The sequence below is a fragment of the Camelina sativa genome, chromosome 9, assembly GCF_030686135.1.
Source record: "Camelina sativa cultivar CO46 ecotype springtype chromosome 9, ASM3068613v1".
NCBI lineage: Eukaryota > Viridiplantae > Streptophyta > Magnoliopsida > Brassicales > Brassicaceae > Camelina > Camelina sativa.
The window spans coordinates 38,103,804-38,119,683 of record NC_141888.1 but is presented as its reverse complement, the minus strand read 5'-3'; the positions used below and the strand labels follow the sequence as shown (position 1 = coordinate 38,119,683).

Here is a 15,880-nt window from a genome sequence, read left to right as displayed (position 1 = left end):
TACTAAGTCGCGTTACCCCGCGTAGTAGGGTTTGACTATGAATCGGGCTTTGTCGATTCAATGATGACAAAAAAAAAAATAAGGAGCTTCACTTTGTTCGTAGAGAGATGAATACTCCGGATTGGTTTTGAGGTTCGACACAATAGTACATGCTCAGTCACACTGGATATTGTTCGATCATCTACAGAGTTGTAGTCAAACGCAAGTACCCCATTAACTATTATTTTTATTCTTTTGATTTTATTACATTTTAAGACTTCCTTTTCCATACAAGTTTATATTTCTTACCATGTAAATATTTATTTTTGTTGAATAATAAGATTCACATTCCAAAAAAGGATTATGTAAAAGTAATCTCATTTGAATTTTATAGTGTCATGAAATTAATTAATTATTAATATAGATTTGAATGGTCAATTTTACAAAAGAAGACCAAAACGATCGAGGGAGATTTCGTTTTTCATATCTTCTGTGTCCACCAGAAGATAAGCCTTTGCCACTGAGAGCAATCGACACCGTACGTTCTCCCATGGGAGCACATGAAGCTGAAAAGAAAAAGAACTTGGATGATCTGAAAACAACCGGAGGCAGCTCACATACGATATCAATTCCAGCTGATGTCATTCAAGAGATATTCAAAGGATTGCCTGTTAAAAGCCTAGCAAGGTTCGTTTGCGTATCGAAAGAATATGCATCCTTCATTCGCAACCGAGATTTCGTGAAAACATATTTGATGAAATCCTCGGATAGTCCGCAAAGTCTCATCTTCACATTTGAAGGAAAGAGTTCCGGGAAGCATTTTTTCTTCTCATCGCTTCAGCCCCAAGATCGAGGTGAATTAGTATCATCTGCCCTAGCTGTTTACCATATGAAATGTCATTTTCACCCGTACAAAACTTTTGCACCTTCTGTTAACGGCTTGATTTGTTACGGACCTTCGTGTAAACTCATGGTGTACAATCCTAGCACTAGACGGTCCATTACTTTGCCTAAGATAGAGTCCATGAGGATAGATATATATCATTTCTTGGGTTATGATCCCATCGATGGTGATTACAAAGTGTTGTGTATGACTAAAGGAGACCCTGTTGGTAAGCGATATGGTTTAGCTCAAGAGCTTCGGCTTCTGACATTGGGGAAGGATAAATCATGGAGGATGATTGAAGATTTTCCTCTTCACTTTCTTGATTTTCATGAGTCTCCTGATATATGTATCCATGGTGTTTTGTATTATCGGGCTTTGCTCAACGAAGATGGTAAGAGTGAAGCATTCATGAGTTTTGATGTTAGATCGGAAAAATTTGATCTTATCAAAGGACCAGAGTTACCTCTAAAGCATTTATCTTTTCCAAAGCTGACATGCTACGAGGGGAAGCTTGCATTTGTGTTCTCTAAATGTCATAACCATATATATAGCATTGAGTTGTGGGTTCTAGAGGATGCTGCAACACATGAATGGTCGATGCAGTCTTTTTCTTCTCCTATAACAAATGGCCAGCCGTCTTGCTATTGTTTCATTCCCTTTTCTGTTGTTGGTGAAGGTGAGACTTTATGCACCATTTTATGTTTTGCTATACAATAGATATTTATTATTATTACTTTTTTCATGTCTATTGTGCCAATGATGCAGGAGAGTTTGTTTTGGCACCGGCATTTGTGGAGAGAGGACCATTTGATGTTCTCTATTATGATCCAAAGAAAAATTGAGTGAGAAGAGTCGTCATAGAAGGAATCACAGGAAGGGAGGATCCACTTTGGAATAAAGATCCAAATCATCGCATAATCTCGGTCATCCCTGGTCATGCTAATAATCTCATGTTTCTCTAAACAGTGATGGCTCTTATATATCTCCATTGATATGTGTGTTCTTCAGCTGCAGTTGTGTTAATTACTTGGAGGATTCATGGTCTTTTGTCATTTTTTTTTAAGACAGTTTGTTTGTGTTTGAAGACTATTCGTTTGTGTTCATGCTCTCGGTTTTCTCGCGGTTTTGCTTAGTTGCTGTAGAGAGATTATGAATTGATACTTTATTAATCTTATGTGAGAGTTCATATTTATACACAGCTTAAAAGATCTAAACTATAGATACGAGTATATATATGGTTACAAGATATTGATAGATATACATTACAACTATATCGATCTATACTAATAGTTGCTTAGTCATTCTGTATTACACTTGTGTATCACTGTCTCATCTTCTTTGATTTTGTGATTTTTACTTTTCATAATTCGCAATCTCTTAAATCTCCCACTTGATAGAGAGATTAAGATTTGGAAAGATACGTTTTAGAAAATTGTGAGCTTTGATAAAAAGACAAAAGAAAATTTTGGAACTGTCAAAAGTCAAAACAAAAGAATTATAATAAAGAAACACGTTACACGTACATAACTAATAATACTGTAGAAAGACGAAGGGGTGGTATTGGTTTGAGATTTATGAAGATTTTTGAAGAGTTCAACAAAATTATTAAAAATGAATAAGTGAAAGATTGTTATAGATTGCTAAAGAGTTTTGTTGATTAGTTTTCTAAAATCTTGTGAAGTCTTCCAAACAATCCTTGTATTTTTATGATACTTTCCATGACTTTATTTTGTAAAGAAATTGTCTAAAATCATGAATCAATAACATAATAATTGAACTCATTAACAATCTTAGATTCTTTTGTTTTAATTGAATAATACAAAACTTTTAATGACTTTATAAAAGTCTGAATCCAATAACCCAGATTTATTAAGATTTTAAATGATTTTTTACAAATCACAAACTAATAACACTAAATTTTAACAAAATTTAACAAAATCTTGATCTAATAACAACAGATTTTACATAACATTAAAAATCTTTAAAACTCTATTCAAATCTTAAACCAATAACCCCACGGAAATTTAGGTTTTTTTTCTTTTTGGTATTTTGTCTCAACTATAAATCAATGTTTTATAAATATTTGTTTTTACTGTTTTTACTATATTTCCGAATCTATTTATCCCGCGTATTGTATTGGTTTAATTAACGTATTTCAGATAATTAAATACCAAATTTTAAAAGAAAAGCAAAACGCCAGCCATTAGATATTATACTTGATTTTCTTCTTCTCTTGGTCTTGGGTTAGAAGATAAGGTTTGTGGAGCGAGAACACTCGACACCGTTCGTTGGTATCACCGCCATGGAAAGACAAGAACAAGAACAAAAAGCGAACAAGAAGATCTGCTACGATCTGAGAAACACAGAGCCGATTCATCGAGGAGATACTCAAAGTATCGACTGTTGAAACCCTAGCGAGGTTTCGCTGTGTATCGACGCAGTATGCATCCATGATTCGCAGCCGAGAGTTCATAAAATCGTACTTGATCAAGTCTTCTACTCGTCCCAAAAGCCTCATAATCTCATTCAAGGAGTATAAACATTGGGCGTTGGCGAGGGAAAAGCAATACTTTTTCTCAGCCAGTCAACCTCAAAATCAAGGTGAATCATCGTCATCCTCTTCAGCAACTTACCATTTGAGTTACCAACATCTACCGCACACAACTTATGCTGCTTCTGTTCATGGTTTGATATGCCATGGAAGTCCTTCTTTGATTGAGATATATAACCCTAGCACTAGAAAGTCCACTACTTTGCCTAAGGTCGATTATGAGAGTCTCCCGTGTTACAGTTACTTGGGTTATGATCCCATCTATGGTGATTACAAAGTGTTGTGTAGGGTGAAAGTGTTGGAAGTTGATCCTTTGCTCAATAAGGAACAAGAGACAGTGAAGGAAGAAGAGGCTGAGGTGATTAGGAACAGAGAGATTCAGAAGATGTAGAAGCTGGTGAAGAAGAGAAGGCGATGGAGTCGTAGAAAAAGAAGAGAAGAAGAAGAAGAGTCGAGACAGAGAAATAAGTTAAACTCTGTGTTTTGTAATAAGTAGACAAGTAAGAAGGCCATTGGGCCATAAACTTAATTAAGGCCCGAATGTATTATGGGTCTCGTTTTTAGGTTGATGGAGGAGGATAAGTAGGTTAAGGTAAGTGTAGTATAAATATGTTTTGTGTGGCTGTAAGAACACTTTTAAGGAAGTAAGAAGTAAAACTGTTAAAAGGGGCAGCTTCCAGATCTATTTCCAACATGGTATCAGAGCTACACGGTCTTGGTGGCCTTGAAGCTTGAAGATCTGCACAAAGAAATCAAAGGCATAAGCTGGTTCATTAGAACACAGCAGAAAGAAAAGAAAAGGTAAAATCAAAAACCAGTAGTTAAGTAGAAATGCAGAACTCACTAGTGGTTCCAGTGTGTGATGGGAATAACTATAGCTTATGGGTCATTAAGATGAAGGCAATCCTTAAGTCTAAGGGGTTGTGGAAGATAGTAACTGAGGGAATTCCAGAATCATCTAAGTTAGCTACACCTGTACAAGATGAGAGAAAGAAATTAGGAGAGTGGGAGGAACTTGAAATGAAAGACCAAACAGCCTTGCAACTGCTGTTTAGTGCTGTTACTAAAGAAATTTTCAGCACTTACCTGTCGGTGACTGAAACGTCAAGAGAAGCATGGGAAGTGTTGAAGATGAGATTTCAAGGAGACTCAAAAGGCTCCATGATAATGCTGCAGAGACTAAGGGCCAACTTTTACAACCTGAAACAAGATGAGAGAGAGACAATTGTGGAGTTCACTAAGAAAGTAGTGGAGCTGGGAAATGAAATGAGAACTCATGGAGAAGTGTTACCTGAGAGCATGATTGTCTCTAAGATACTGTGCTCCTTGCAAGAGAGGTTTGACTCATATGTGGGTGTTATAGAGCAGACAAAAGATCTTTCAACTACAACAGTGGCTGAGGTAGTCAATGCCTTACACGGACAAGAGAAAAGATTAGATGATAGGAACAGTGGGAGTGCTGAGGGAGCGTTTGCAGCAAGGTTTCAGAAGTTTAATAATGTTCAACGTCCACAAGGCACATTCAGACCAGAATCATCTCAGTCAAAGTGGTGTAGCATATGCAGGAAAAACAATCACAGTGAGGAAGAGTGCTACTACAACAAAAACAAGACAACAAGCGCACAACAAAACATGCAAGTCAGACCTAGAGGAAGTTGTTTTGTTTGTGGAAAGCTGGGACACTATGCTAGAGACTGCAGACTCAAGTACAATCAAACCCAAATGCAAGCTCAAGCAGAACAACAAAGTCAAACACAAATAAATAGACAAGACCAAGAAGAAGACAACCAAGAAGAAGGATTGTTTACAGCAACTCATGACCATATCTCAAGCAATGGTAATATCTGGTTGATTGACAGTGGAGCTACATGTCACATGGCCAAAGAAGAAAGCTGGTTCTCTATGTTGAACAAAAACATTAGGAGAGGTGTAAGGTTGTGCAATGATGAAGTTATTCAAGCTAAAGGAAAATGTACAATCACTGTAATGACTGAGACTGGTAAAAGAACAATAAGAGATGTTCTTTACGTTCCTAGCTTGAAACACAACTACCTAAGTGTTCCTCAACTGATGAAGAGTGGCTACGGGATGATGTTCAACTCATCAGGATGCATAATTACTAATCAAGAAGGGAAGAAGGTCTTTGAAGCACCCATGACAGATGGATGCTATTCAATTGAGTTCCAAAAATTGAAAAAAGAAAAACAGCAAGGAGAGACATCAGAGAGGAAGGTAGAAACTGGACCTGGAGGTCATGGTGAAGTCTATGGAAATCCTGAAACTGAGAACCTGCAGAAAAATGAAGAACGAGTGTCACCTTGTGTGATTAAAAGAGTAACAAGCCCCACAATGAACCAGGACATCCAAGTAGGGGAATCAAGTCATATGCACCAATGCAACAATCACAGTGAATGGTTTCAAAGATTTCAAAGGATGACATACCACCAACCTATTGAACAATCAATGAAAGAGAATGAAGGTGAAGTCGGATGCTTGGAGCCTGCAACTACTAAACAAAGTGAGAAAGTTGAAAGAACCAAGGGGATAAGCCTGAAAGCAGAGGACCATAACACAATGCTGAAAGATGAAGAAAAATCAACAGACGAAAACTTAGCTGAGAGTCTCAAGCCATTGTCTAAAGAAGATACTAACCAGAGGAAGAACATCTCACCAAGTATGGAGACTACAAGCAAAAGTTTACAAGCGGTTATGGGAGAGGTTGGAGATGTTACAAAAGCAGAATTGGGAAAGTCCTTACTGAAAAAGGATAGAGAACCTGAGGTGAGGGAGACTATCTGCAGCGATGTCAAAACTCTTTTTTCTCACAAGGAAAAACATGAAGCTGAAATTCAAAAGACGGTTGATGTCAAACACTGTAAGAGTAACGATCATAAGAAGACAAAGAAAATGCTGGTGTGCAGTAAAGTGAATAGCATCGAACCGGATGAGGGAGATAGAGGTCCGACATATGCCTCAGCTGAAAGCTACCTGCAAGAGAGAGAACTGAATCACTTCAAAAGAGAGAAGAAAAAGCTAAAGAATCTGGAGAAGAATCGGATTCAAAGGGAAAATCAGAAGGAAAGCAAGAGGAAGACTCGAGGTATGAAAAAGAAGGAGAAGAGGGAGAGAAAAAAAGAAGAGGTCACATGAGATGGAGATTGATGATTCGGCTTGCAATGAGACCAACATGGAGAAGAAGAAGTCTCAAATCACAGAAACTCATGACAAGTACAAGGGATCGGTCATGAAGAGAAGCAGATCAGAAACTGGGTCAAACTCAATCAAGATTACAAAGGTAAAGAATGAAACAATGAGGGAGCAATTTAAATTACTCGTGAGTCTTGTAGATGTTGCAGAAAGGATCGGTGACTTGCAATACTTGCGAGAGTACATGCAGAACAAGAACAAGAATCAAGGTTTAGTCAAGGTTGAAGAGAGCGTGAAAGAAATCAAGGCAATGGCCAGATCCGGAAAAATGAAGAGCCATATCAAATCTGATGAGATTGGAAAGATAAAGACAGTGAGGGAGCAAGAGAACCTACCATTGAGCTATGCTGATATTCTGAGAGGCATAGGACCAAGTATTAAGAACCAAATCAAAGAAGTTTCAGAAACAAAGGGAATCAACTTCTTAGGTCAGATTTTGGGGATTGAGCAAAAGGATCAAGAGGGAGTGTTGGAAGTTGATCCTTTGCTCAATAAGGAACAAGAGACAGTGAAGGAAGAAGAGGCTGAGGTGATTAGGAACAGAGAGATTCAGAAGATGTAGAAGCTGGTGAAGAAGAGAAGGCGATGGAGTCGTAGAAAAAGAAGAGAAGAAGAAGAAGAGTCGAGACAGAGAAATAAGTTAAACTCTGTGTTTTGTAATAAGTAGACAAGTAAGAAGGCCATTGGGCCATAAACTTAATTAAGGCCCCAATGTATTATGGGTCTCGTTTTTAGGTTGATGGAGGAGGATAAGTAGGTTAAAGTAAGTGTAGTATAAATATGTTTTGTGTGGCTGTAAGAACACTTTTAAGGAAGTGAGAAGTAAAACTGTTAAAAGGGGCAGCTTCCAGATCTATTTCCAACAGAAAGTAGGATACTTTCGGGTTTTTACAGTGGGAAAGGATAAATCTTGGAGGAAGATTGAAGATTTTCCTCCCCACTTACTTCGTTCTCCTTATTCTCCTGCTCTATGTCACAATGGTGTTTTGTATTATATAGTTCATCTCAACACTGACGAGATGATTGATGGCATCATGAGTTTTGATGTTACGTCAGAAAAATTTGATCACATAAAACTACCAGAGTTACCACCAAACATTGTCATGCGTAAAAGGCTGACAACCTACGAGGGAAGGCTTGCATTCTTTTACTCTGGAACGCATCATGATTATGGCATCAAATTGTGGGTTCTAGAGGATGCTGTGAAACATGAATGGTCAAAACACTTGTACGTTCCACCTCCATTACTTGGCCATAATTGTGATGACTGTAGTGCCTTTGGTTTTACTGATGGAGGTAAGCTTTTGGCCCTTGAAACATTATTGTTTTGGCTACAATATATGTCTTGGCTTAACTTTTCCCCCCATTCTCCCATTGATGCAGGTGAATTTGTTTTGGCACCCAGACTGGTTTGTGGTACTAAAAAACCATTTTATGTTGTCTACTTTGATATCAAGAAAAATGCTGTGAGAAGAGTCATCATAGAAGGAATATGCTCAGAACTGGATGGGGCACCATTGTGCATCACACAATCTATCTTCCCTGGTCAGATTGATAATCCCATGTTTCTCTAAGTTTGCTCGCTCTTATCTCCATCGAAATGTTTGTTCTTAAGTTGTAATTACTTGGGAGATTTCATGATCTTTTGTCTTTTTTTTTTTTGGCGAAACTTTGTTTATGTATTCATACTCTCGGCATTGTCTCTGGTTTTGCTTTGTGTTGCATCTTTTGAATGTTCATGTAGCCTCTATGTATTGTACTTGTTTATTGCTGCCCTCATCGCATATTCTCATTTAATTTGAAGGCCTCATGTAGTTTTATTTTTCATGATTCCCGCAATCTACTAATTTTCTTATTCAATTTGATAGAGAAATTTGGAAAGATACATTTAATTAGAAAACTAACTATGAGCTAAAAATAAGGAGCTTCACTTTGTTCGTAGAGAGATGAATAATACTGTTAGATTTTGTAAGAAACATTTAAAGGGCAGATCGGACTTGGTAAAAGATCATTTAGGGATGCTATTGGAAGTTCCATATTGGTGATCGATTTGGTTCTATATATATGGGTTCAGAAGACACACATGATTTTTTTCAAGACTAGAATGACTCGAACTCGAATTGGTGAAGAGACGAAAAAGAATATCGGAAAAAAGAGAAAGAAAGGAGGAGGGTTACGGTGGTGGTTCATGGTTCTAGAGAGATGAGGGGGCAAGGAGAAGGTAGAGAGAGAGAGAGGTTTAGTTGGTCGAAAAAATGAGGAGAGCTTTGGCACGCACAAAAAAAAACGGGAGAAAGAGACAAATGAGGGTTTTGTTCATTGGACGAGAATGAGAGGACTTACAACACATTCATACCTCACAAACAACTGAACAAGTCTTGGAAAAAAAAAAAAACAACTGAACAAGTCTTCATTAAATATAAGCTAATCAAAGGTATTAATTAACCCTAAAATGTACGTAATAAAGGACGAAATAAAAGACTAAATTAATTCTAAATTCAGGAAAATTTGACTAATGTATTTCGGGTCGAGATAGTGTACAATTCACATTATTTTCAATATAGCAGTAAATATCTATATAGATTTTAGGATTTATTAAAACATTAGTATAAAAGTTTAAATATGGTCATTCTTAAACATTGAATTCTGGTTGGAAAATCAAGCAAAAATTAGTGTAAATTATCATGAGATATGATAACTGTACGTACATTAGTGTAATTCTATGTACTTGTAGAATAATTAATGATATTGGTTCTAGTGGATGTTGAGAAACATGAACCGTAAGCAGCTTTTTGTTGTAGAAACATGAGATTGAGATATGATAAGTGTCTTTCAATGCCTTTTGTCTTTGTGTGCATGATGCAGAAGCTTAATCGTTAGAATTTTGATTAATTTCGTTTTATTTCGTCAATACGATGGAAAAATAAGAAGAAAAACAGTTGGGCTCTTCTTCTTTTTAAAACTCAAACAGTTGGGCTCTAATTGGGCCAAGACAAAACAAAAACGAAAAAGTAATAATAAAAAGAAAACAAACGTAATTGTCTTCTTCGTTTTAGATCTCGCCGGAAACTGAAAACAGACTTGAAAACCCACGATTCCGACAGAACATCATCACCCTTCCAACTAAGAATCTCACGCTCCCACTACTGATCGTCAATATTAGGAATTGCGATTCCACGCGCTTCCGAACGCTTCCGTGCAACGTACTCAGTGACATTTTTGTTTCCCCACTCCGCCATGAAAAGAGAGAGAGCTAAGCTTGCAAATGCAAATGACAACATTGTTAGAACATTTCACTACAATACTCGATCTTCTAGCCGCCGCCGCCATGGAATCATCGAAACCAGCGACTCAATCGTGGAATCAACATCGCCTAGGGTTAGAAGAAGACAGAGGAAGAAGGTGTCATATGACTGGAGCACCACCACCACCTACTCAGATCTGCTTCCGATTGATCTGTTGATGGAGATTCTCAAACGCTTACCTGTAAAAACCCTAGCGAGGTTCCTCTCCGTATCGAAGCTATGGACATCCATCATCCGCGGGAGAGTGTTCATGAAATTGTTCCTCACGGAGTCTTCTTCTCGACCAGGTCGTCTCTTCTTCACCTTCTTACGTGAAGATGATTGTTTCACTTTCTCATGGCTTCAATCCCAAAATCCAGGCGAAGCCTCTTACCTTTTCACGCATCCTGCTTGTGAATACTCAATCAATTCGTCCTCTGTTCACGGTTTGTTTTGCTACGGAACTGCTTCTGCTTCTGCACTTGTGGTTTATAATCCCACCACTAGAAGATCCATCACATTGCCTGAATTAGATCCCCAAAGCTTGGTCATGAAACACTTCTTGTGCTATGATCCCATTGGTTGTGTTTACAAAGTCTTGTGTTTGACAGTACCAAGGCTTATATTACAGGAGACGAAGCCTGTAGACGTAGAGCACGTTTTACAGGTTTTGACATTGGGAAATGGGAATAATTCGTGGAAGGTCATTGAAGATCCTTATGATCACTTTCCTATCTTTAGCCACATATGCATCAATGGTGTTTTATATTATGAAGCTACCACAGATTCGAAGGAGGCTTCAGTCATGAGTTTTGATGTTAGGTCTGAAAAATTTGATCTTTTTAAAGCACCTGGTGATGCGGATGGCGTGCTTGGCTGTTTATCAACTATGACAAGGTACCAAGGGAAGCTAGCTATCTTGTCAACTGAAATTTCTGCTAATGGTAGTATGGTTTTGTGGGTTCTAGAGGATTCACTGAAACATGAATGGTCTAAGAAGGTTTTTGTTTTACCTAGTTCATGGACAAGTCATTTAGCTCATTGCCCACTTGATCTTCATCGTTTCGTTAACGTCACTGATGCGGGTGAGTTTATTTTGGCACCGATGCCTTTGCTTATTTCACCCTATTATGTTCTCTATTATGATCCGAAAAAAAACACTGTGAGAAAAGTCGTGGTAGAAGGATTCCAAGGACATAGGCGTAAGCTATTAGGTGGCAATAAAGGAAAATATTGTTTTCTGTTCCATCTCTTCTCTACTGAGGTTGAGAGTCTTATGTTTATGTAAGACCGCAAGCTGATGGGATTGTCGACACCTTCAATGTCAGTTAGTTTTTTTGCAACTCACGGTGATCTCTGTTGAAATGTGACCTAATAACCCATCTTTTGTACTTCCGTGTTGTAGTTACTTGGGAGGTCTCATGTTCCATGTCTAACTTGTTAATCATGGATGTTTCATCTTTTGTTGCTACTGTAGTTTTTCTTTCTGAATTTGTAATGTAGATCACATTTTGTCCTTTAAGCATAAGCGCTTCACCTCCGTGGTTTATATTGAGTTGCTTTCTGAAACTGACTCCAGCTGAGCTGATAAGATGTCAATATGTAAATCTTAGGAAGAGATTGATTTAGTTTTCAAGTAAAAAGCGAATCTATCTTGGTTTTGATATATAGGTTCAGTTGGATTTACATTCCAGACATATTAGTGATAAGGCTGCTAGTTAAAGTCAGGCTCTCAGTTTTAGATTGGATTTGGCAACTCGAGATTGTCATTTTGGTGTTTTGCAAGAAACGAAAGGCTGGTTTTCTTTTATCATCTCTTCTCTAGTCAAGTTGAGTCTTGTGTTTCTGTAAGAATCAAAGTAGTCCACAAGATGATTGCCTTGTCACACAATTTAATGATTTTACAAGTAATGTTTCTCACTTAGACATTGGGTCACAAAACTTAGAAGCATAAAGAAGAACCGTCAAAACGTCCTTTGTTTTAAATTAAAAACGGCACGGCACGACGTTTACTTATACACTAGAATCGGACCCGCGCTATATTCATCTATATAAATATGATTTGTAGAAATTAAAATATACGTAAAATACTGTCAAATATTGTATTTGTAAAAAATTTTATAACATATGTTTTGACGGACCAACCCATAAAAGATTGTATTTATATAAAAATATATAATTATAGTATGCATTTACTGTATATATTTAATGAACCAATTTGTAAAAGTGTATTTGTAACAAAAATACACAATCACAATGTACTTACAACCCGTAAAATATTATGTTTGTAAAAATATATATTTGTAAGAAATACACACTCACAGTGTTAAAAGGATTGCATTTATATAAATATCACTCCTAACCGGCTCTACCATATAATTTTGAGTTTTGGAAACCAACATGGCATTTTTATAAAAATCATATATTCTAAATATATATATTAGATTTTTTTTTAATATGTTATTGAGAAGTAAATTTTTAGGATATTATAGATATTGTAAATCCAAAAAAAAAAATCAGATCATTTTTTAATAATTTACTGTTATTACATATATTTACATATATTATAGAAAAGTATAACATCGATTGGAATTCATGCTTGCCAAACGTTTTGATACATGTTCCATTTTTACGTATTGATTATCTTGTCTTGGTCCTGTGTCTTGTATGTTGATGTTGAGTCAAACAAATCCATGTCAGCTGGAGTTCATGTTTGCCAAAAAAACTCTACGTATATTTTTCTTTTAATCAAAATTATAAGATTTAGATAAGTAATAAAATGGTGGGCACAAAGTTATAAAGTGCAAAACAGAAAATATTTAATATTTTATCCATTTCTAAGAACATATAAACATGATGATGAATCTCATGCATCTTACCAAGAGAAAATTGTAACATTGATAAGAAGACAAAAAGATTCATCTTAAATATTTGTTATCATATTAAACTTAACATAGTTAGAAAAAAGTATGAGAATACTACTAACCATATGAAAAAAATTATCGGGCAAAAAATTAAAGCATAATTTGTTTAGAATAAGCTGCACAATAGATTACATGATTAGTTTTTTTTTTTTGGTCAAAAGATTACATGCATGATTAGTATACTAACAAACAAACAACATAAAATATGAATGTTCTTATAACAAAAAATAAACAAAAACGGTTTTGTTTAGTTTGATAATAAGTTGTTTTATACAAAAGTTCTCAGAAGAAATAATGACGTGTGATATTTAGTTTGCTAATAAGATGATATATATAGAAGTCATACACAATATCTTTGTGAGCAAGCCATATATATAATCATTTGCTATAATTAATAAACGAATTAAATTAGAATATATGTGTAATATTCTATATTTATTGTTGAAATTAAGTGTTTTTCCATATGTAGTCATTCGAAATTATAAGCATAGTTTTGTTTAGGAAAATTATAAAAATTGGAAATAAATAATAATTTGGTAATATAAAATTTAATTATCTTTTCCTTAAATATATCAAATTATATCACCAAATTAATTACGTTTATATTGTATATGCAATTTCGAATTTAATAGCTCGATTTTTATGGTAACAACTTTAAACAAATTCCAAAAAAAATTGGTAAATTATTATTTTCTAAAAACTAATTCGTTTTTAAAATTAATTACTGTTTTCGATTTTTAGGTTTATATCCATACCCAACAAATAATCCGATTTCCAAGTATCTGAATGTTTAATGTCGGGTTTTTTTTTTTAATTTTAACCGGACTCATAATCGATTTTGTACTTCTCTTTTACTTATATAGGGATAGGGATAGGGATAGGGATATCCAAACTGTTTTAATGTAATTGAAAATTTCTATTTTTTAATTCCAAAATTAAAAAGCAACCGTCTTCTTCATTCAGGAGAGAAAATTAGGGGTTTTTGGGGAGTCAGTGAGAGTGGGAGTCAAATTCGACGTAGTCTCGGCCATGGAAACACAGAAGAGAGAGAAGAAGAAGAAGAAGAAGAAGATCTCAGATGATCTGAGATCCACAGACCCGATTCCACATGATCTCATCCCGGAGATACTCAAAGCATCGACTGTTGAAACCCTAGCGAGGTTTCGCTGCGTATCGACGCAGTATGCATCACTCATTCGCAGCCGAGATTTCATGAAATCGTACTTGAACAAGTCCTCCTCGACTCGTCCCAAAAGTCTCATGTTCACATTCGAGAGCAAGCCGCACGGTAAGCATTTCTTCTTCTCAGCGATCCAGCCTCCTCAACAAAATCGAGGTGAATCATCATCATCATCATCCTCTGTAGCGGTTTACCATATGAAATGTCATTCTCAACCCTACATAACCGTTGCTCCATCTGTTCATGGTTTGATTTGTTACGGACCTCCTTGTAAACTCAATGTGTACAACCCCAGCATTAGACGATACATGACTCTGCCCAAGATTGATTCTCTGAGGATCGATATGTACCATTACTTGGGTTATGATCCTAGCAGTGGTGATTACAAAGTTCTCTGTATGACCAAAGGAAACCCTGTTGGTAGGCGTCGTGGTTTAGCTCAGGAGCTTCGTGTTTTGACAATGGGAAGAAATGGGAATTCTTGGAGGATGATTGAAGATTTCCCTCCTCACTCTCCTGATTCTCATGAGATTAGTATTGATGGTGTTTTGTACTATGGGGCTTTTCTTGACATCGATCCGAGCTATCTCGGCATGTATCAAGCAGTTATGAGTTTTGATGTTAGCTCTGAAAAATTCCATCTTATAGAAATACCAGAAACTGCAATCTTTACAAAGCTGACAAGCTACAAGGGAAAGCTTGCTCTCATACACTCGCCTCCTAGTACTAGACCTCATACTGTTAGAATTGAGTCATGGGTTCTACTGGATGCTAAGACACATGAATGGTCGAAGAGGGTTTTTGATGTAGATCTCCCCGGAGCTGAGTTGGTTTTCAGAGTCTTCTGTCTCACTGATGTAGGTGAGTTTGTTTTGGCACAAAAATCTTTGTCTGCAGAACGTTTTTATGTTGTCTATTATGATCCAAAGAAAAACAGTGTGAGAAGAGTCTACATAGAAGGAATCAAAGAACTCAACCTTCCACTTTGGGATAAAGATTCTAATCGTTGTACAATCTCTATCTTTCCTGGTCAAGTTGAGAATCTCATGTTTCTTTGAAGAGTGTTTGCTCGTTAGTCTAAAAGAAGATGGCCTTACCGGTTTCATGATCATCATCTCCACTTAAATGTTTGTTCTTTAATTTGGTTGTAGTTGAGTTTTATCTATTTACTTTGGAGGGTGTCATGATCTTTTGTCCTTGTTGGTGGCATTTTGTATATATATCAAAGTATTGGCTTTGTCTTTGGAGGTGTTGCATGTCTTTCCTCTTCACCTTTTGTTATATGTGGACTGATATGTGTATATTTTATTTTGGTTACATGTGGATTCTCTCGATCTCTCTCTCAGATTTCCAAATCGCGAAAGAAGTATTATATGACATTGAATTTTGTAAGCATGATCTGCTGAGTTCCGAATGTTATTGCAGAACAGAAGAGATATGTTTCTTGGATTCAAAAAAACGGTTATCAGTGGAAGACTTTGCTGGGACACTCATTTTCAGGGGTCAGGAAGTTGGATTTGGTCAAACTGCAGGCTCTAGCTAGACCCTACCTCTCTTGTCAAGTCCGTTCAGATCTTGTTGCGCTTTTTTGGCATGATGATTGGACCAAATTTGGGCCCTTTACCAGACATCCCAGGTTCAAATGGCCCTAGAGTCACTGGAGTTTCCTCTATGGTTACGGTTTCTCATGTTGTCTCACAGGGTGAATGGTTCTTACCAAGAAACAGCCATCGGATAGTGATCCTCCGCCAGAGCGTGTAAGCCATCACCTGCTCCAATTCAGTCACCAGCAGAACCAGATTTATTTTTTGTGGCGAAACAATTGCAGAGACACTGGGAATATTCTCAACTTCAAAAACTAGATAAACA

At 36.5% G+C, this 15,880-nt stretch overlaps 2 protein-coding genes and 2 pseudogenes across 4 annotated transcripts; all 4 read left to right on the top strand.

Moving 5' to 3' along the window:
- The first annotated feature begins 438 nt into the window (after nt 1-438).
- LOC104715893 (F-box protein At2g21930-like) lies at nt 439-2,039 on the top strand. Its single transcript, XM_087465397.1, has 2 exons — nt 439-1,541; nt 1,631-2,039. The coding sequence occupies exons 1-2, from the start codon at nt 530-532 to the stop codon at nt 1,705-1,707; spliced, it is 1,089 nt and encodes a 362-aa protein (XP_087321523.1). The 5' UTR covers nt 439-529; the 3' UTR covers nt 1,708-2,039.
- Nucleotides 2,040-7,642: 5,603 nt separating this feature from the next.
- LOC104715891 (F-box protein At2g21930-like) lies at nt 7,643-8,197 on the top strand. Its single transcript, XM_019230093.2, has 2 exons — nt 7,643-7,919; nt 8,007-8,197. The coding sequence occupies exons 1-2, from the start codon at nt 7,643-7,645 to the stop codon at nt 8,195-8,197; spliced, it is 468 nt and encodes a 155-aa protein (XP_019085638.2).
- A 1,472-nt stretch (nt 8,198-9,669) lies between these two features.
- On the top strand, nt 9,670-11,476 carry LOC109126267 (putative F-box protein At5g44220 pseudogene; annotated as a pseudogene). Its single transcript, XR_015566186.1, has one exon. The product of XR_015566186.1 is annotated as a putative F-box protein At5g44220 pseudogene (transcript).
- Nucleotides 11,477-13,710: 2,234 nt separating this feature from the next.
- On the top strand, nt 13,711-15,343 carry LOC104713640 (F-box protein At2g21930 pseudogene; annotated as a pseudogene). The gene has a single exon (XR_015566188.1). The product of XR_015566188.1 is annotated as an F-box protein At2g21930 pseudogene (transcript).
- The last annotated feature ends 537 nt before the right edge of the window (nt 15,344-15,880 follow it).